Source organism: Balaenoptera borealis (assembly GCF_965194805.1).
Source record: "Balaenoptera borealis genome assembly, chromosome: 18".
Taxonomy (NCBI): Eukaryota; Metazoa; Chordata; class Mammalia; order Artiodactyla; family Balaenopteridae; genus Balaenoptera; species Balaenoptera borealis.
This window is the reverse complement of record NC_138877.1, coordinates 23,904,147-23,926,559: the sequence shown is the minus strand read 5'-3', so window position 1 is coordinate 23,926,559 and position 22,413 is coordinate 23,904,147. Positions and strand designations below refer to the sequence as shown.

General features: G+C 36.7%; 1 protein-coding gene across 3 annotated transcripts; it reads left to right on the top strand.

The window, feature by feature from the left end:
• The first annotated feature begins 7 nt into the window (after positions 1-7).
• On the top strand, positions 8-19,590 carry LACC1 (laccase domain containing 1). Of its 3 annotated transcripts, none has more exons than XM_082365578.1 (7): positions 8-146; positions 1,330-1,934; positions 2,547-2,725; positions 3,870-4,035; positions 6,832-7,057; positions 8,169-8,329; positions 18,256-19,590. In XM_082365578.1, the coding sequence occupies exons 2-6, from the start codon at positions 1,385-1,387 to the stop codon at positions 8,326-8,328; spliced, it is 1,281 nt and encodes a 426-aa protein (XP_082221704.1). In that variant the 5' UTR covers positions 8-146; positions 1,330-1,384; the 3' UTR covers position 8,329; positions 18,256-19,590. The 3 variants fall into 3 exon arrangements, with proteins under 3 accessions (XP_082221704.1, XP_082221703.1, XP_082221705.1); XM_082365577.1 differs by lacking the exon at positions 18,256-19,590 and adding an exon at positions 9,342-14,647; XM_082365579.1 differs by lacking the exons at positions 8,169-8,329; positions 18,256-19,590 and adding an exon at positions 9,342-14,647.
• The last annotated feature ends 2,823 nt before the right edge of the window (positions 19,591-22,413 follow it).

Sequence of the window (22,413 nt, the reverse complement as noted above, 5' to 3'; positions counted from 1 at the left end):
GAGGACTGGGGGCGGCAGACGCCTCAGAGCTCAACGCCCACCGAGTGTGCAGCCGAAGGCGACGCGCGACGGGCGAGGACGGAGAACGGCCTCGGGTGTGCGTCCGGCCGTCGGAAAATCTCGAAGGGGCGGGAGGAGTCCGGCAGGTGAGGATCGGCGCCCCACGGGGCCGAGCGCGGACCGGACGGGTGGCAGAGGCGTCGTGGGGCTTTTCACGGTCCAGAGGGAGGGGGTTAGGAGTGGCGGCAGGAGAAAACCATCCGGGGCAAAGGGGGTCACCGAAGGGGTCACCGAAGAGAGACCGGCAGCCTGGGGTGGGGGAGGGCAGGGGCTGGGGTGAGAAGATCTGTGCGCGGGGAGTGAAGAGGAGGGCAGGTGGGACGCACACCTGATCCAAATTGCCGTTGCTTATGAGATAATTGCCATACCTGAGTCCTGCGTGAATCCTGGAGTCATCCCTGCTTTTATCTCCTTAAAAACGCATTTAAAAAAAATTGAAGTATAGTTGATTTACAATATTAGTTTCAGGTGTACAACATAGTGAGTCAATATTTTATAGATTATATGCCGTTTAAAGTTATTATCAAATATTGGCTATATTCTCTGTGCCGTACAATATATCCTTGTAGCTTCTTTTATACACAGTAGTTTGTACCTCTTAATCCCCGACCCCTATCTTGCCCCTCCCTCCTTCCCTCTCCCCGCTGGTAACCACTAGTTTGTCCTCTGTATCTGTGAGTCTGCTTCTGAAAAACAGCAATAACAAAATGCAATTTTTCTGAAGGAAAAAAAAAAGCAATTAAGAATTAAAAGATTTTTAATTTTTAGGTGCAGCTCCATTTAACCTATTGAACTCGAGACCCAGGTTTTCATATGAATGGATGTAAATTAGCAAACCAGTCATATCCGGATTAATGATGTATCAATAAGTGGACACCCTGTAATTAAAAAATGGGACTTTGTCTAAGTCAACAAGTAATTCCCTGCTTAAAATTTGCTACCTGCACCATTGTAAAGCAATTATACTCCAATAAAGATATTAAAAAATAAAAATTTGCTACCTGAAAACAAAACAAAACAAAACAAAAACTTGTTCTGCTGGAAAGATGTAAAGTACTTTCACAAAATGAATTAAGAGATGGCTTTGCTTTTCATTGTCCTGGTTCTGACAAATAGTGGACTAGCTTTTCTGGAAGGAGTCTAGATTCACTATTTTGGTTACATTTTTAAGTCAATGCAATTCTTTTTACCCATCCATAAGTTTCTGTTGTAACTATAAGGAGATTGATACAACTTTGTATTCTTACTTATGCTAATTTTTCGTTACAGGTGATTTTGGGGGGCACAGAAACCTTCTTTGAAGAACTTTGTACAGTGTTGAAGGATGGCAGAAGCAGTGTTGATAGATCTCTTTGGTTTGAAATTAAACTCTCAGAAAAACTGTCATCAGACATTACTAAAGACATTGAATGCTGTCCAATACCACCATGGTGCCAAGGCCAAGTTCCTTTGCATAATGTGTTGCAGTAACATCAGCTGTGACCATGATAATTGTGAATTAGAAACAAGCAATGGATTATCTGCTTTCCTGAGAGAATTTGAGACTGTTAGCAATCCCAGCATGGCTGCCTCATTGTATACCATTAAACAAAAAATTGATGAAAAAAATTTGAGCAGCATTAAGGTAATTGTGCCTGTGCACCGGAAGACATTAATGAAGGCTTTTATTGGTCAACTCTTCACTGATGTTTACAGTTTTGAGTTTGAAGATTTACAGATGACTTTGAAGGGAGGTCTTTTGAAACAGCCTACTGAAATAAACATAATCACAGCTCAAGAACTAGAAGCAATCCAGAATGAAATAGAAACATATTTGAGAAGTTTGCCAGCCCTGAAAGGAGAATTAACCATTATCACATCTCCTTTGATCCCAGGTATGTTAAACACTATCTGTTGTTTTCACTGGATGTGAAAAACCAGTCTTTCTTTACAGGTTGTTCACCTCTTTTTGCTTCTTTCTTTTGTAGACTGTTGTGAATTTATGTGTTCATTAGCATCAGTTACAACATGGGAGTGTCATGCATGGCCTTGTAGTGTCAGGGGTGTCAAGGGATAGCCACCCTAAATAAATAAATTCTCTTTATGCAAATTCAGCTTTAAGACAAATCCCCCAGCCTTCCTTTTAAATGAGATTTATGACCGTAAGCATTTCCTGCTTAGAAATTCTGAAACCTTAACTCATTGGTGCTTTCACAGAAGAATGAAGTTTACTGTGAGCTATGTGAGCTATATGCTATTGGGATAGCAAAGACAAATGGAACAAAAGATACCCTTTGAAGAGCAATAATCCCACAGAGAAGGTAAAACAAACTCAAAGCATTATGTCGTAAGAATAGATGGAGGTATAAAGAGCTGTAGAAATTAGAAGGCAGATAAACTAACGCAGGATGAGGTGATTAGGGAAAGTCTTAATGAGAGACTGGGTTTGTAATGCTTATGGTCTTTTGTATGTCATGTTTTTAATCTTCATTGTTTATCTTCAACAGATATTTTCATACATGGCTTTACTACAAGAACAGGTGGGATATCTTACATACCAACTCTTAGCTCATTCAATCTCTTCAGTAGTTCCAAACGGAGAGATCCCAAGGCTGTTGTTCAAGAAAATCTGCGTAGGCTGGGGAATGCAGCAGGATTTAATGTGAAGAAATTTTACCGAGTAAAGGTACAATTTTGTTTCTTATTTTGGAAGATGTAAAGTATATTCTTATTTATATGTATGTATGTATGTATGTATGTATGTATGTATGTATGTATGGCTCTGTTGGGTCTTCATTGCTGCACGCCGGCTTTCTGTAGTTGCGATGAGCAGGGGCTACTCTTCCTTGCGGTGCGCAGGCTTCTCATTGTGGTGGCTTCTCTTGTTGTGGAGCACGGGCTGTAGGCATGCAGGCTTCTGTAGTTGTGGTGCACAGGCTCAGTAGTTGTGGCTTGCAGGCTCTAGAACGCAGGCTCAGTAGTTGTGGTGCATGGGTTTAGTTGCTCCGTGGCATGTGGGATCTTCCCGGACCAGGGATCAAACCCGTGTCTCCTGCATTGGCAGGTGGATTCCTAACCACTGTGCCACCGGGAAAGTCCCTAAAGTATATTCTTGACTCTGCTAATGACTACATGGACTTTAAATAAGTTATTTAACTTTTGCATCTAGTGTTTTATCTAAAATTTAGTATAATGTTTGTGATTATTTTTCTTAGAGCTGTATACCATAACCTAAAGATCAATTCTATGTAGATATATATATATATTTCACCTGGAGCTCCTCATGTCTAAAAGTATAGTGAATTCTCAGAGTACAGTACCACTGCCCTTTTTGATTTAGAAGGAAGATTCCTGCATGGTGGGAGAGAAAAGCCATTATTAATCAACACTAGGAGGAACTAGGGTACAACTGATGAGATAATTGTTTCTTACAGAATTCTAGCATTACTTGACTCCAGGAAAAGTAAAAATATCATTGATTTGGAAATTTAATTTCTTTCAGTAAATTAGTACTTTGTGGAAAGTACTGCGATTAGAGATTTACCCATCTCTACTGGGAGGTATTCATGATGGATGGACTATTTTGAATTTTTTAAAATGTTTGTTAAATGTAAAAGTCTGCTTTCCTTTGAGGAAAATATACAGAGATTATCACATCATAAAGTTAAATAAGTAACTTTGTTATTTTATCATATATGGACCTGATATATTTAATGAATGCTTGTAACCTTAAACTGGTTATATAATTTTGTACAAGATGCATAGTTTCAGAAAAGCTTATGGTATGAGAAACTCTTCAGAACATTTTTTTCTCACATCTTTGGTTTTAGATTGATCATGCCAATGATGTCTGGATTATGGGAAGGAAGGAGCCTGAATCTTACGACGGAATCACCACAAATCAAAGAGGAGTCACAATAGCGGCTCTTGGTGCTGACTGTATACCGATAGTTTTTGCCGATCCTGTCAAAAAAGCATGTGGGGTTGCTCACTCTGGTAAGTGTACTTAATTAAGCATCTAGGATTTTACCAATTTTTTTGGTACAGGAAAAATTATAATTTCTTTCTGATGGACATTACAAATAGTTAATTACTACCCATGGTGGTAAGTGTAAAGATAGGGGAGAGCTAGCAGACTCTTAGGACAGGAGTAGATAAAAGGAGTCCCTAACTCAAATTATATGAATCAGAGTATAATTCCCAAAGAAAGCAGTACTTAGGCTGATTCTTGGGGTGATTTGTAGGATTTGGCTAGGTGCCAGTGTTTCTCAGCAGGGGTGCTATTAACATTTGGGGCAAGATAGTCTTACACTGCAGACCAAGTTTACTTGGCTTTTGAAATTCTTCATGACAGTAGCACTCGGAGTTGTAATAACCAAAAAAAAAAAAAAAAAAAAAAGCCTCCATGCTTTTCAAAACACTCCCAGGGAGTTGTACTGCCTGTAGTTGAGAACCCTTGAAGTCCAGGTAATAGGGAATAGGAAGTTGAGACATGTCGGGTCGCAGAAGGTGTTTATGAAAATGCAGAAGCATGTGTAAAGGTGTGGAGGTAAGAAAAAGCAAGATATGTTTGGAAAACCGCATTTAGTTTAATATGCTGTAGTCTAGTGGCTTTAACTATTCTCTAAAGATAAGAACAAAGAATTTTTAGGTGCTGTGTTGTGTTAAGGTTATGGAATTTTGTTTTCTGGTGATTTTTAAAAAAATTCTGTTTAGACTATCCAGTGGTTATGAGTCTATGTAAAATGAAGAATGATCTTTTAGATTTTCTTCTGCCTGTAAATCAGCAACTACTTTGCGTTTTAGACTATAGATAAATAAGAAAGTGGTGAATTTTTCTTTTGATCTAGCTAAAGTAATGAATGACTAGAAGTCAGTAACATTGTCAAAAGTTACTTAAAATTTGAGTCTTAGTTCCTAGATATAAAACGGGAATATTATTTGCTACTTCCTGGGTTTTGAAACATTAAATTCAAAAATATCAAAGATAAAAGAAACAGTCTTGAAAAGGAACAAAGTAAGATGTCTCACACGTCTCCATTTCAAAACTTGTTATAAGGCTACAGTAATCAAAACAGTATGTATGGTGCTGGTATAAAGACAGATGTATAGAGCAATGGAATAGAATAGACATCCCAGAAATAAACCCTTGCATATATGGTCAAATGATTTTTCACAAGATACCTAGACTGTACAATGGGGAAAGGACAGTTTCTTTAATAAATGGTACTGGGAAAACTGGATAGTCATATGCAAAAAAATAATGTTAGACCCTTATCTTATGTCATATATAAAAATTAACTCAAAATGGATCAAAGATCTACATGTAAGAGCTAAAACTCTAAAACTCATAGAAGAAAGTGTAATCGTAAATCCTTGTGATCTTGGATTAAGCAATGGTTTCTTAGATATGATGCCAAAAGCACAAGCAACAGAAGTAAAAATAGATAAATGGATTTTGTCAAAAGTAAAAACTTCTGTGTATAAAAGGACACAGTAAACAAAGTGAAAAGTCATTCCAACAGATTGAGAGTAAATATTTGCAATTCATATATCTACTAAGGAGTTAATATTCAGAATATATAAAGAACACCTACAGTTCATCAACAACAACAAAAACCAACTTGATTGAAAAATGGGTAAAGGACTTCAATAGAACATTCTCCAAAGATGATATGCAAATGCCCAACAAGCATGTGAAAAGATGCCCAACATCGCTAATAATTTGGGAAAAGCAAATCAAAACCACAGGATATCACCTCACACCCATTAGGATGGCTAATATTATAAAAAAAAGTGTTGGTGAAGAGAAATGGAAACCATAGTGCGCTGTTGGTGGCAGTATAAACTGGTGCAGCTCCTATGGAAAACAGTATGTTGGTTCCTCAAAATTTTAAAAATAGAATTATCATATTACCCAGCAATTCCATTTCTGAATATATATCCAAAAGAATTGAAAGCAGGATGTTGACAGGATATTTGCACACCCATGCTCATAGCAGAATTATTCACAATAGCTAAGAGGTGAAAGTAACCCAAGTGTCCATCCACGATTGAATGGACAAGCAAAATTCATACACTGGAATATTATTCAGCCTTAAAAAGGAAGGAAATCCTGACCCATGCTACAACACTGAATGAATCTTGAGGATATTATGCTAAGTGAAATAAGCCAGTCACAAAAAGACAAATACTATATGATTCCACTTATAGGAGGTACCTAGCGTAGTCAAATTCATACGAACAGAAAGAAGACGGGTGGTTGCCAGAGACTGGGGAAGGTGAAAAGGCCAAGTTCTTGTTTAATGGGCATAGAGTTTTAGTTTGCAAAATGAAAAAGTTCTGGAGATTGGTTGCACAGCAATGTGAATAGACTTAACGTTACTGAAGAGTACGCTTGTAAACAGTTAAAATGGTAAATTTTATGTTATGTGTTTTTTCCCATGATTTTTAAAAGTGTGCATAAAAAATGAAGGAGAGAGAGAAGACTAAGAAGATATAATTCCAGTGGAAACTGAAAGTACAGAACATTTTAAAAAGGAAGTGGAAGGGACGTCCCATTAAATGTCTCTTCTGTGTCAGGTGCTTTGTATAATATACCTCATTTAAAAACCAGTATTTTAATTAGTTAGTTGATTATTTGGCTTAATTAATTAATTTTGTGATTCATTTACTATTTCTGGACTTTGAAAAATACATAAACTGACTGCTAATTTTTAACTTAGATATAAATTATGATGAAATTTTCTTATGTTTTAACTTTGCTTATCTCTTTTTCTTCTTATTTACCAGGTTGGAGAGGTACTTTGTTAGGTGTTGCTATGGCTACAGTGAATGCTATGATAGCAGAATACGGCTGTAGTTTGGAAGACATTGTTGTTGTACTGGGGCCTTCAGTAGGACCTTGCTGTTTTACTCTTCCAAGGGAATCAGCAAAGGCATTTCATAATCTTGATCCCAGATGTGTACGGCTCTTTGGCTCACCAAATCCCTATGTTGACATCCGTAAAGCCACGAGGTATGTTTGATTTCAGTCCAGAACTGCAAGTTTGATGATTGCTTATTGCTTCTAAAATGAAGATAATTTTAGAAAACAATTAGTAACGCCAAGAAAAATTCAGGTGGCAGGTATTTAAGTAGCTGACAAATACACTTACACAAAAACTAATTTTAAATATGAAATCTTTTCTCATTTAAGTTTGAATAACAGCAGTCTTCTGATCTGGTATCTCTTATTGATTTAAAAGTGAAGGAAGAAACAGTTGGCATTTAGTTTTAAGAGATCTACTTAAACTTCATATAGAAAAGTTGGCACTTTTTATAGAAAAGCATGGCACTTCACAGACATTCCTCAGCTAAATTCTCCTAAATATAATAAACTATCAGGAAACTGATATTTTTAAATTATTCCTATTCTCTAACTGGAGGAATATATTTTTCAGCAAAAATACTAGATAATATAAATACATAGATACTTTCAAGTTTTTTATGGTCCCTTGCATTTTTGAATTTATGAAATTTTGCTATTAATAGATAATAAAAATTATTTGTCATTTCTACAAAGGAAAATTGAGGTCTGATTTGAATTGTGTTTCTTTTCCAGTCAGCAAAACCTTACCCAGATTCTGCCTCATTTAGTACATAAGTAGAAAGGATTGAAATTGATTCTTAAATGTGACCTGTGAAATAAGTGTCACTAATTTATAGTCATATTTCATACCATAAAGTGTTTGAGGAGAAGCAACTTTTCTGTGAAAAATCTGGTTAATAGAAGGAAAGGAGGCGGGAGAGTCAGATGACTACAAAGCACGCTCTGTCTGAATCAATTGAATCTTGTCTTCAAGATTCTTCTTAAATAAGTACTTGATTTTGCTTATAGAATCCTGTACCCAGATCATGTCTGCAGGACAATATGGAGGTTATACAGTTCACATATGAACTTAGGTGATTAATGGTGGTGAAATCTACCATTTCCTGACTTGTCCCTGTTCTGTAACTGAATAACAATTTGCATTGTTCCAAGCAGATCTTTCCCAGAATTCTTTTACACCAGTATCCATACTTTTTCCATATTGCTTTGGCTGTTGGTAAAATAAACCTTCTGTCTTTTGAAAAATCTTTATCCTAAGGATTCTTCTAGAACAGGGAGGAATTCTACCACAGAATATTCAGGACCAGAACCAAGATCTCAGCCTCTGTACCTCCTGTCATCCTGACAAGTTTTTCTCCCATGTCCGAGATGGCCTTAACTTTGGTACACAGATTGGCTTCATATCAATTAGAGAATGAGGTATAGTAGCTTCTCTCTCCCTGCTCCCCCTCCCTTCTCTTCCCTCTTTCCACCTTTCCCGCCCCGCATTTTAGAAAATAATTAATTATATTTAACTTTACTCCTTTATTCCTATAGGAAGAACTAATTCTCTACTTTTTAGTGAAGCAATAGTAGTAGAACAGTTAATTTTCTGTGACGTACTCTAATATAAAGAGCAGCTACTTCTTTTCCTAGTTAATGAAGAATATATTAATAAGTATATATAAAAGTATAAAAATAAAATAATTTTTTCATTAAAAAATCATGTATGTATGCCATTTAACTCTCCTATGTACTTGACACCTGTATATTTTCTTTTTTTTTGACATCCATATATTTTCTATCATAACATCTTTATATCTTTCTTTTTTAAATTCTTTTGATTTTTGAGAAGAAATCTTTACATAAAAGTTCTAAATTCTATAATAATAATACATACACAGACCAGACTGGTTTTACAACCAAATTTCCAGCTGATTATCTATAGTAGGAGTTGGTCAGTTTTCTTTAAAGGGCTAGATAGTACATATTTTAGGCTTTGTGCAACATGTAGTCTCTGCTCAGCTATTCAACTCTGCTTTTGTAGAGCAAAAGCAGACAGGAGCAGAAATGAATGAGTATGTCTTTGCTTCAGTAAAACTTTATTTACAAAATAAAGATTTGGTCCACAGGGTATGGTTTGCTGACACTTGAGCTACAATCATAGAGCAAGACTGAACGTAATTTCATTAAATTAGTATTTCTTAGAGATGGATTTTTTTTTTAGTTATACAAAAAATATTTTGTGACAGTGATTTGGCACTGACCCTTTAGCATATACCTGATTTTCTTTAAGGTTACTTTTAATTGAATTAATATTGTTTTTAGGCTTTACAATGTCTTTAACTCTTTAATATACAAAAGGCTTTGATAGATTTAGTGATTCTTACATTGATATTTTAATAGCACTACTAATGGCTTCCTCATATTTGATTTCTATGTATTTTTACAGATACTTGACTGGATTTTTGCATAACTATTTCCTGCTTCCTTCCAAACCAACTGTAAGAGAGAAATTTAGCTGTTTGATATACTTAAAACAAAAAGGATTATAATGAATAATTCATCTTTCAGATATATTTTCATTATTATCCAATGCCAAATGATTTCATTGATTCTAACAATAACTGACACAAAATCAAGATGATGTATTGGGTTGGCCAAAAGGTTTGCTCAGTTAATGAATACGTTGTTCAATAATGTTCTTGGTGAAAATGAAAAATGTGTCCTTTATTTTTACTTAAACCCAAATGAACTTTTTGGCCAACCCAATTGTTTATATGTTACACAGATAAGGATTATTCTTAAAGTTTGTACTCTGTATTTGTTACGTAAATCAGGAATAGGTCTATTCAGTTTAGTATTTATTGGGTAGCCTCTATTTGTCAAGTATTGTTTGAATCATAGGTGAAATCAAGATGAGTAATACTTTTTCCCTTTGAGTCTAATGCAGTGGAAGAGATAAACACTTCTAACACTTTAATTTTAATAGCCGAAGAGTACAGGAGAAGGGAGGATTAATTCTATGTGGAAGGCAGAATAGAGAAGGTATTACAGAGAAAATGACTTACCACATGCGCCCGAAAGATGTATAGGCTTTTGACAAATAAAGAACAACCATAACAGGTAGAGGGAATACCGTAAAGTAGGGCATGAAACTGTACATGTATAATATGTTCTGGAAAGAGAAGGGTGTGGGCAGGAGTTACTGGAAAAACAGGTTAGAAACAGATTAGTTTGGGTCTCGAATGCCATGTCAGAGAGTTTGGAGTTTATTTTCCAGGCAAAGAGTAGGCATAGAAAGCAGGAGAGTGTTTTTATGTCCTTGGCATTATATTTAACAGGATGGATTTAACTTGTGAGAGACTAAAGCAGAGAGATTAGTTAAGAGGCAGTCACGATACTTTTAAAAAGAAATAATGAAACCTGAATGCAGTGGAAATTAAAACAGAGGCAAGAGTAGATGAATTAGCGAGACATTTCAGAGATGGAATCTGCAGATCCTGTTCCTAGATCATGGAGGTAAGAGGTGAGGAAGAGTGGAGAAGTCCCTGATGCCTCCACAATCTCTGCTTGGCTGACTACCTAGAGTGGCAGCAAAGGTGGGGAGGAGGTTTGGGGCAAGGGGGAGGGATGATGAGATTGACACACAGACTGAAGTACATCCAGATGGAAATATGTGGTCAACAATTAGAAATAGAGACCAGGAACCTGGGAGGGAGTCGCAAAAAAGACAGCAATTTGGGAGTTGGCTATGCAGAGGCAATGCCCAAGTCTGCTGGAATAGGCTGTATCATCTCCGTAGAAACATAGAGTGAGAAAAAAGGAGGTCCAAGGATGAAACCTCATGCAACACTTGCATTTGGAGAGCCAGAAGCTGAACCAGTCAAAAAGATTAATCCTGGAAGAAAAAACATATATATAGTCATTTTGGAGAAAGAAGCCAGCATAGATATGAGAGGTACTCAAAAAGAAATCTTCAGGGAGTTCCCTGGTTGCCTAGTGGTTAGGATTTGGCGCTTTCACTATGGAGGCCCGGGTTTGATCCCTGGTCAGCATCCTGCTTGCTGTGCAGCATGGCCAAAATACAAAAATAAGTAAGTAAAGTAAGTAAGTAAAAAAAAAAAAAAAGAAAGAAATCTTCAGAGAGAAAATAAAATGAGAAGAAACCAATGGATTAACCATGTTGAGCTGTTCTATAGGTCATGGTGGTGGAGTCAGATTTCAGTTCTTTGAGGAAGAGGATGCACCAGTGTCAACCCTTCTTCGCTAGTATTTATTGGAGAAAATAAAGCACCGAGGGCTGTATTTTGAAGCATGGGGTGTGTGTGTGTATATATATATATATATTTGGGAGGGGGGATGAGTAGTCTTAAGTGTATTTGTAGGCTGAAGAAGGGAGTTAGGCTGTTTTCACTTGGGAAAAATGGTATGTATGGTACATATTTTTAATGTGAATTGTCACATTATACCTTAAAAAGATTTCTTATTTCATACATATATTTCTTACCTGAATATGCAGAAAATTACATTTGTTTGGTACTTATAAAGGACTTTCAAGTCCATTACCTCATTTTACCTTTACAGGTACCCTGAAGTACATGTCAGATGCCATTCCTTTTATTCAGATGAGAAAACTGAGCCTCGTTGAGGTAGAGGCTAAAATCACATAATTTGTGATAAAGTAAGATTTGAACCCACATCTTGTGACTCCAAATATCATTTCAGATTTTAGAGTTAATCAGAGCTATCTAAATTAAATGTTTACAACTTTTTGTTAATATCACGTATCCATCCACTCAGTCAAAATTTTGTTGAGGTGCTAGGGTAGGTTAAAAATTATAGTTATGGCCCTCAAGATATTTAATATCCAGTGAAAGGTGACATTCAATAAAGCAACAATTTTAATACTGTGATATGTGTTGTAAGGTTGTTTAATTCTTTTATGTAACTCATAGCTCAGTGTGAAATTTATATAAAATACCTCATTTCTTCCAATTTAGGGAAGGCATTAAATACAAATCATGGGACAAACTCATGCAATCAAACTCATGTAAAATACTCTTGTTTCATGATAACAATAAGATTAAGGAATAATTCCATTGAGAAAGATGGATAATTTTCCAGTTCTTCACTGTATATTATTTTGTTGAATGCAGAGTATTAGGCAGCCATGTTTTACTTTATGTACCAAAATACTCCAAAACCAAGTAAAAATTATGTTTGATTATCTATGATTTTGTATTATCTGTGTTAAAGCATAGAATGAAAAGTTGTCTCCTTGCTGTTTTACTGAGTGAAAAGTATTGATTCAGTAACTCAAAAACAGAATGTTTGTTGTTAAATAGTCATATCTTATTGCCTCTACAAGATCTCTCTCACTTTTAAGCATTTGTATATAGGTTTCTGGGACTTTCAGGGTGTAACTACAATGATGACTTTTAATAAGTTTTGTTCTGTTTTCAATCTAAGCACTACTACTAACTGCACTTAGAAGATATAAGTTGTCATTTTAGTAAGACGATAAATTAAGTTTGTAAATCAGAGTGCATGACATGATTTTTTAGAGGTACTAATTAGCAAACTAAAATTTATCTAATTGTAATTTTAAATTCTGAAGAGTAGCATAGTGATTAAATATGCTATACTCCATTGCTTTATAAAGCAAAGGAAAAAATGGTCTTTCCACTAGGAGGTAGTATTTCTACAAGTAGCTCTGCTCTGTTTCTTGGTATAAAGTTGAACCAATCTTAATCTCTGTATTTATTTGTACAAAACACATATATGGCTCTTACTTTAGATGCAACTTATTATAGTTCAAGTAGGTAAAAACATTTAGGAATCCTCACCTACCTGGGTCTCACTGCTACAGAATCTCCAGTAACTGCTTTTCTGTAAGTAGATTGGGGGGTGGGGGGGGGGATTCAAAGAAGCTTATTCTGTGTCACATGACAAAAACATAAATGATACCCATGGATTCAGAAGCTGGAAATAAGAGGACAGTGACATATGAACTCATTTTATATCTCAAAGTGGGATTTGATACTTGTTTTCACTCAGTTGTCCTAAAGTTGTACTTCCGATGTATCCATCTTTTTATGTGAACTCTTAGAGAGTGCCACCAATCTTAGACATGGATCTGTGTGTGTGTGCTAAATGGTAAACAAGAAATATGTGCCATGTATGGTACATAGCCTCTTTGCCCCAGCTAACGTAAAGTCACACAAAATACATTGGATGCAGTGGAATCATAGATTTCCCTCTATAAAGATTTTGTAAATCGGGCAGTAAAGAATGGAAGCGTGGTCCTTATGCTCACTGCATGTGTTTATGGGAACTCTGGTCTAGAGCACGTCCATTTCCATTGTAGGCAGTGTTTTCAAACTTGACTTGTGATTTCAAAGATGAGGCAGCTGCTGTAAGTAATGCATTGTTCTGTGCGAGGTCATTGCTTAATGAAGGAAAAAGAAATCTGCCAGTACTGCTTTTTCTGGATTAATGCATTTGGTTTGGACTCACAATGATCACATGTCAGTTGTGTGGAGACAAACTTCTCATACTCTCCGTAGATGCATTTTCTTTGTAGAGAAAGAAATGCTTACATCATGCTCCCTGTGTCTGTGCCAACTGCCTGAGGTGAGCTATGTCCTTTCTGTATCTGGAGCAGGCTTTTTGTTTTATGTAGTTCTCAAAAGGCTGGGGTGTCCAGTTACTGTATCTTATTAAACAATTAAAATTTCTAGCAGATTCAATAGCTCAAAATACCACATTCCTTTCTAACAACAACAAAAAGGGAACTCTCATTCCCTGAGAAACATCTGTAGAAAATAGACCTGTTCATGGTGACAACTGAGTTTTGAATTTTTATTATCCTTTATTTTCTTCTTATTTATTTTTGCATCACACATTGCTACAGTTTACATCTTACCAGTGCTTCCCTATTATTTCACTTTCCTTAAGTACTTGTTTTAGTCTGAATCTAATCAAACTCTAGAGCTAATTATCAATGTATAAGAAATATGGGGGAGGGAGGATTAAGTTAAAGGATACCACAAATTTGGGGCGGTAAAAAAGTGATCCACTTTTTGAAACTGGTCAAGAATTTTAAAAAGGATGGGAGATAACAGCCAAAACCAATATGTCAACTATACTTCAATAAAATTTTTTTAAATAAAAAAATAAAGTGGCTATATCATTTTACCAAAGAAAAGATAGGAGGGGGACTATTCTGGATTAAAATAGATTTATTAGACCTAACAGTCCCATGAAATGAGTGGGCCTAGTTTGGATTCCAATGAGAAGAAATAAACTATAGAACATATTTTTGAGACAATTGGGAAAAATTTGAATATGATCTAGGTATTAAATGATGCCAGGAATTATCAGTTTTTCTAGAGGTTAATGATATTGAAGTTCTGTAAAAAATATCTATGTTGATCTGTATTGAACTATGTAGGAGTAAACTGATGTGTTACATGCCAGTTGCTACCAAATGTTTCAATAATAATAATAATGATAGTAATAATAAGGATATGATGCAAACATGGCGAAATCTTGAATTGTTAAACCCGAGCGATGGTTATCTGGGGGTTCATTGTACTGTTTTCTCTACTTTGGTGAATGTTTGAAATTTAGCCATAATTTTTAAAAATTTAAACTTCTTGCACTGCTAGTAATATTTAAAGTAACATTTTTGTTTAGAAAAAGTATGTACACATTTCAGTTTTCTTTATTAAAGCAGAAGATGAACATTGTCAACTCATTCTTTTATATGCATGGTGTGGGGAGTGGAGAGGAGAAAGCAAACATATCTGACTGTTGGATTCTTGTTTAAATGAAGAATATGAGAATTATATGCCATTTATATTAACACAGGAGGTCTATAATTCACAAAATAGGAAACAATAAGGAGCCATACTTTTCTGCTAAATAACTATCCTAAAATAATAAGCTTACTTTTACATTTTCTATTATATTAAGTGGAATCTGGTTGGTGTGATGATTCCTTTAATGAAAAACTACATGGAACTTCCATCCTCTGGCATAAGAATAGTCTAGACTAGAATAAAAGTGTATGGCTTAATAGCAGTTTATGGTAAAAGTTAGTGTTTTTCAATGAGAATTAATGGGACTGCCAAAAAACCTCATGGGATCCCAGGTTGCCATATAGAAGTATACTTCTAGAATGAGCAAAGCAATGTTTCTATTCTGTTCTAAATTGATTAGACCATACTTGGGGTATTGTAGTACATTTTGGGAAGTACCCCTTAAACAAGGTCAGAGAAAAGCAATACTAATGGTGAGGGGGCCCAAAGCCAGATTATGGGAGGGATGGTCAAAGGGACTAGAAATGATTAGCTTGGAGAAAAGAAGTCACAGTGGAATTTAAACAACACACCATAGATATTTGAAGTACAGAATGCTGACGGAATAGAAAAAAATAGAACAAATTAGTGGAAATTATAGGAAGACTGATTCTGGATTAGTATGAATGTTGAGAAAGGCTATCTGCCATGGGCCTTAAGTACTCCAGGGAGGCCCTGTTTGCTCTTTTTTTTCCAGGACATTTATCAGGGTTGTGTTTGCAGCAAGCAATCTTGAGGGATAGGTTAAGATACCATTTTGGAGAAAAGGCAGACTTGCTTACCACTTATTATAAAAGTGAATTCCCCAAGCTCAGTGTTCTTAACCTAGGACAAAAACCTACCGTGTGCGTAGAATACACCTGAGCCCCTCTTTGGTGCCCCCATGGGACTTGGAGGGAAGGGAACTAACTCAAGATATGATGTTTATCCTACTTGTTAACTATGAATAATGAAATCTTTTGTCTCTAACTCAGTCATCTCACATCTTCTGCCAACACTGGTGAAACAGTGATAGATTAATTTATTAGCTCATAGGTAGGATTAGATCGATAAATCCCAGATCCAACAAAGGAGAAGCACACTAGTTCGTGGGTTCCCTATTGAGAGGTGTTCAAGTGAATGGATAAACCTCTATTTAGGATACTGCATAAACACAGCAAAAACCAAAGCCCCAGACTAGTTTTCCTTAGACATTCAATGTCATGCCAATTGCATAAATTTTATTTTTCTTTTTAGGAAAGACAGTATATAAGTTTAGACTTGTCTGTAGAATACCAGAAGATTCTTATTGAGTTACTCCAAGAGAATGTTGCTATGCCCCTCCAAGTTGAACCACTAGGAAATCCCTATATAAACATGGCCTCAATACATATTTAAATGACCCAACTTCACCCATTGTCTCTATGTATCCCTAATCTCATATTCTTTATTTGCCTTCAGATGAAGGGAGACTCAAAATTATTATGCCAAAGATGTAATGCATCTCTGATTTCACGTCAGAGCTTTTAGCACCCTGGGGAGTCAAGACTGGAATCTCGAATCTCTGCCTTGACAGCCCTCTTTCTGCCCTATGACAAGTTAAGTATCTCTGACTTGTCTTATTGGAAATTCATGAACATAAGTTTTATTAGCATTAATGAAACTTTAGTATCTAATGTGGTGGTAAGCACACTCAATATTTTTCTTTCATTGCTGAAAGCCTTTCATAATATTTACCAGAATACTTTGAAAAATGTGTATTAAAATCTAGTCTGGCTTTCTGAATGAGTGGTGTGATTCAGGTTTGGATCACATATGATATCACTGAACATAAAGTTTTAACACTAGCATCATGGTGATAACCTCTCACAGTCTTCCTTTGTCTTTTCCTTTGCATATGATTTGTGCATCATGCACATTCATCCACTGGGTGGCAATGTGTACTCAAGAATGTTTACTGTTTCTAGTTCCCTCAGTCTAACTGAAATTAAGCCATCAAACTTTTATTTGGAAAATTGTCATTGTATCAAATCTTAAGAAACAATATTGCCTGAATTCAAGCTTCTACCTACAGAGATTTTAATAATGTTAATACTTCCTACCATTTACTTTCAACCACATTCTTCTCCCAATATGTTCACAGGCCACACATTTGCAAAATAGATGATCCCTCATGCTCTTCTCAATCCACGCCATTTTATAATTATTCATACCTCACTCCTTAAATACACACATGCCCCTTCTATGTTCCCCTAAACTATATTCTGACCCCAACACTCTTAGTTCCCCACCTCTCATTTCTGTGGCTCTTGCCTGACAATGAATTTTCCCCTTTTCCATTTTGTTTCTTATACCACATCTCCTTCACAGTGAAATCAAGAGACACATCATTAAGCTCCTATATAACATAGTATACATGCTCTCTGGTTCTGTACTACATCCTAGATAAGGAGAGCAGATTCAGGAGATGCATTTATTCTTGGGAACTCCTGTAGTTCCCTTTCACTTGACTTAATTGTCCAAAATGCAGAATAATACTAATTAACTAGCTCTATGTAAGATTCATCTTCAAGTTAAGAGAGGGAAAAACTTCCAAGAAATTAAATTGTATATCAAGTGTGATTACAACATGAGAAAACCCACAAAACTTTATATATTTTTTTAAAATTGAAAATAAAAGGGCTTCCCTGGTGGCGCAGTGGTTGAGAATCTGCCTGCCAATGCGGGGGACACGGGTTCGAGCCCTGGTCTGGGAAGATCCCACATGCCGCGGAGCAGCTGGGCCCGTGAGCCACAATTGCTGAGCCTGCGCCTCTGGAGCCTGTGCTCCGCAACAAGAGAGGCCGCGATGGTGAGAGGCCCGCGCACCGCGATGAAAAGTGGCCCCCACTTGCCGCACTGGAGAGGGCCCTCGTGCGGAAGCGAAGACCCAACACAGCCATAGATAAATAAATAAATAAAATAATTAAAAAAAAAAATTGAAAATAAAATAGTAGTAATAGTAGTTGCATTAGATGGTGAGATTATGAAAACTTTTGTTTCCCCTTTCTGCTCTTCTGTATTTTTCTATATTTTCTATTTTTTCTATATATTTTAATGAACTATACTTTTTTGAAAAGAAAAAATAATATCTAACTGTGCCTAAACCATATTTTATCTTTCTCTTTCCTGGATTGAAAACCTCCTTTTTCTTTCACATATCCTTGGCTGTCTAATTTTCCAAAAGGTACTTAATAATATTTTGACGTTTCCTTGAATCTCCACATGGTGCTGAGTGTGATGGGAGGTTTGGCTCATGCTTTCTTTTTTTAAAAACAATCTTTATTTTAGCATAGTTTTTAGACTTACAGAAAATTGTAAAAACCCCCTGTACCCCACATCCACTTTTCCCTATTACTAACATCTTACATTAGTTTGGTACATTTGTTGCAATTAATGAACCAATATTGATACAATATTGTTAACTAAAGTTCATACCTTATTCAGATTTCCTTTGTTTTCATGTCCTTTTTTCTGTTCCAGGATCCTATCCAGGACACCACATTACATTTAGTCATCATATCTCCTTAGGCTCCTCTTGGGTGTGACAGTTTCTCAAGCTTTCCTTATTTTTTCATGACCTCAGCAGCTTTGAGGAATACTGGTTAGTTATTTTGTAGAATGCCCCTCAACTGGGATTTCTCTGATGTGTTTTTATTGAATAGACTTGGATTATGGACATTGGGGAAGAAGACCACAGAGGTGAAGTCATATCAAGGGTAAGTACTATCAGCATGACTTAGCACCATTGATCACCTTGCTGAGGTAGTGTTTGTCAGGTTTCTCTATGATAAAGTCACTCTTTCATTCCTCCTTTCCATGCTTTACTCTTTGGTGGTGTGTACACAGCTACATTTAGTAGGGAATTATGTTCCACCTCTGTGAAGGGAGAGTATCTACATAAATAATTTGAAAATTTTCTGCACAGATTTATCTACTCGCCTCCCTTTATTATTTATTCAATAATTTATTTATATCCAAAGGAAACAAAAACACTAATTTGAAAACATACATGCACCCCAATGTCCATAGCAGCGCTATTCACAATAGCCAAGATATGGAAGCAACCTAAGTGTCCATCCATGAATGGATAAAGAAGATGTGGTACGTATATACCGTGGAATACTACTCAGCCATAAAAAAGAATGAAATAATGTCATTAGCAGCAATATAGGTGGATTTAGAGATTATCATACTAAATGAAGACAAACACAAATATCATACGATATCATTCATATGTGGAATCTAAAAAATAAAGTGAACGAATGAATATAACAAACGGGACAGACTCACAGATAAAGAGAACAAACTAGTGGTTACTGGTGGGGAGAGGGAAGGGGGGAGGGGCAAGATAGGGGTAGGGGATTAAGAGGTACAAACTACTATGTATAAAATAAATAAGCTACAGGATATATTGTACAACACAGGGAATGTAGTCAATATTTTATAATAACTTTAAATGGAGTATAATCTGTAAAAATTTTGAATCACTATGTTGTACACTTGAAACTAAAATATTGTAAATCAACTAAATATTTCAATTAAAAACAAAATTCAGTCATCCCCAATGAATCTTTCTGTACTTTTAGTACTGATATGTAGCTTCTCTTCAGGCCCTACTTAGAGATTCTACATACACCAACACAGACCCAGAGATCTGGTGACTTTCTTAGGTCACCCCGCAGTTAATAGTATGGAACCGGATGCCTACTCACTTGACCTTTGACCTTCAGATCAGAGCTCTTTTCACCACAGAGCTTTGCCTCATTTAATAATTGATTTATACATTTAGCTCATTCATTTGTTCAACAAAAAATGCCTGAGTAGGGCTTCCCTGGTGGCGCAGTGGTTGAGAATCTGCCTGCCAATGCAGGGGACACGGGTTCGAGCCCTGGTCTGGGAAGATCCCACATGCCGCAGAGCGACTAGGTCTGTGAGCCACAATTACTGAGCCTGCGCGTCTGGAGCCTGTGCTCCGCAACAAGAGAGGCCGCGATAATGAGAGGCCCGCGCACCGCGATGAAGAGTGGCCTCCACTTGCCACAACTAGGGAAAGCCCTCGCACAGAAACTAAGACCCAACACAGCCATAAATAAATAAATAAATAAATAAATAAATAAATAAATAAAACTACAGATTCCTTGACCCTACCATCAGCTTGATTAAATCAAAATTAAAAAAAAAAAAAAAAGCCTGAGTAGCTGCTTCATACCTGACACTGTGCTAGGATTTGCAGGTACCTACAAATTTGGAGAGTTTATACCACTTTAAATAGAACCTAAAATTGGGTAAACTGCCACCAGGTGGCGTAAACCCTCAGACTGGCAAGGATATTTGTAAGTAATTTGTAGGTAACCATTCAGTTTTTTCTCTTAGACATTTTTTCAAATTCAGATGGTGAGAACTGGTCTAAATGTGTAATCCAGGTTTATCATGTTCTGCAAAGGTGCAGCCAATCTTCCAGCCTCCCAGGCAGAAATCTTTGAGTTATTTTTGTTTCATTTCATGTTTTACTTACTGGGTCACTGCTTGTTCAAACTGGCTTCTTCCCTTACCTATAGCCCCTTCATAAAAATCTCCAATTTAGAAGTGTCAGGGTAAAAACACCCTGGTCTGGTCTCAGCCTACTGCAATTTCACTGCTGCTTCTGAGCCTTTGCTCCTGATGTTCTCTTTCCCTGAAATTCCTCCTTTAAACTCTTTCATCACTGACTCACCCATGTTCAGCAAACATTTGAGTAGTCATGGTGATTGGTAATATATGAAGTCCCAAACTACATACTGTCTCCACATACTGCTGTGTTCCTCCCTACCGTTCTGAGGGTAGAGGATATCTAGTTGGTAAAATTGGTGTATGAACAAATATATTGAAAACATTTACCAGGCACAGTGGTGACAAAAGTATCAGCCTTGCAGAGATGGTCAAGAAAGAAATTGGCCCCTGGGTTAGGACTGAAGTTAACTCAAACAGTGTAAATGGATACAGAGTTAAAGATTGTTTTACATAGTGAGATGAAATGGCATGGTATTTCAAAGTCTGACAATTTTAGCATAGGTAGAAGGTATGATGTATGTAGGCAAATGCTCAAAGTTGGTATGAAAAAGAAAGGCAGGGGTCAGATTATGAGGCCCTTTGAATGACACGCAAAAACGTTAGGACTTTATGCTTTAGACATTAAGAGTCATTATAATATTTAGAAAGGAAGATGACACAAACATTTGCATTTTAGAAAGATCATCTGCAGCTGTATGTGGCATGGATTGGAGAGAGGTGAGACCAGATATAAGGTAACCAGTTAGGAAATGACCATAGAGCCTGGGTGGAGAAACTAAGGCCTGAACCAAGGAAGAAACTGTCTGAAGGAGATGCAGGGATGAATCTGAGATTCAACAGAATTTGATGAGGAATCAAATATGAGAGTAAGAAGAGTGCTGGGTAACCACCAGTATCCTGATTTAGGTCACTGGGTGAGTGGTGATGTCATTAAGCAGGATAGAGGATACACGAGGCTGAGCAGTTTTTAGGTGGTGGTGGTAATGAATGTCTTGAGTCTACTTTGGGACATATTATCTGATTATTTGCACTAATCAACTTCATACATTATTAACACACAGGTTAGAACAAAAAGTCTCTGTAAAGAAAAATCTCCTACTACCACTCATCAATCTAATCAATATGCAGTCAAAAATATTTTAGAAGGGCTTCCCTAGTGGCGCAGTGGTTGAGAATCTGCCTGCCAATGCAGGGGACACGGGTTCGAGCCCTGGTCTGGGAAGAGCCCACATGCTGCGGAGCAGCTGGGCCCGTGAGCCACAATTACTGAGCTTGCGCGTCTGTAGCCTGTGCTCTGCAACAGTGAGAGGCCCGTGCACGGCGATGAAGAGTGGCCCCCGCTTGCCACAACTAGAGAAAGCCCTCACACAGAAACGAAGACCCAACACAGCCATAAATAAATAAATTAATTAATTAATTAAAAAAAAAAAAAGAAAGCAACTATTCAAGCAGAGATGATCAAATGGACATTTTACAGGGGAGATGGTTTGAATGTGATCTTAAAAGTGGCTAAGCTTTGGGTGGATGAAGGTGTGAAGGAAGGCTACTCTGAAAGGCATGAGAACAGGGAAATGCAAAGGTTTCCTGTCTGAGAATACAAGGGTATAAGGGTATTGGGGCCAAGCTACTTATGTCAGAGCAATCAGTAGTCTTTAAAAAAAAAAAAAAAAAATCTTAGGAGTTAAGTGAATGGATCTTGTGGAACACATATTCCAAACTTTCCAAGACAGTTTCACTTCCTACAGTATTATTCTTTTTAATAAACACGAGTCATTAAATATATAAATTTAAGATGATTTAATTTTTTATCTCTTGTAAGACTTTTCTCATAAGTAAGTTCATAAATTATTAAAAGGTTTAAAGTATGAGTCCTGCTAGTTAGGAATCTGCAGACTAATCCAGACGAAGAACTCAACACCCAGTGAAGAACCGCTTAGTGGTAAACTGTGTTGGTGTAAGGGTTCGTGGTGCATCCAGAAAGTGGCTGTCATTTTGGACAGAGAGGGCTGTGCTGAGGAGAGGCTGGAACTGCAGCAAAGCTCTGAAGAATGAACAGTATCTGAAAGTTAGACATTGAGTGAGGAGAGC

What these genes read in the sequence shown, in the direction of transcription:
- LACC1 (XM_082365578.1), top strand. Translation starts at nt 1,385, where the DNA reads ATGGCAGAAGCAGTGTTGATAGATCTCTTTGGTTTGAAATTAAACTCT. An exon ending in ATGTGGGGTTGCTCACTCTG is followed by an intron (nt 4,036 to 6,831) that starts GTAAGTGTACTT and finishes CTTATTTACCAG; the next exon opens with GTTGGAGAGGTACTTTGTTA. An exon ending in GACATCCGTAAAGCCACGAG is followed by an intron (nt 7,058 to 8,168) that starts GTATGTTTGATT and finishes CTTTATCCTAAG; the next exon opens with GATTCTTCTAGAACAGGGAG.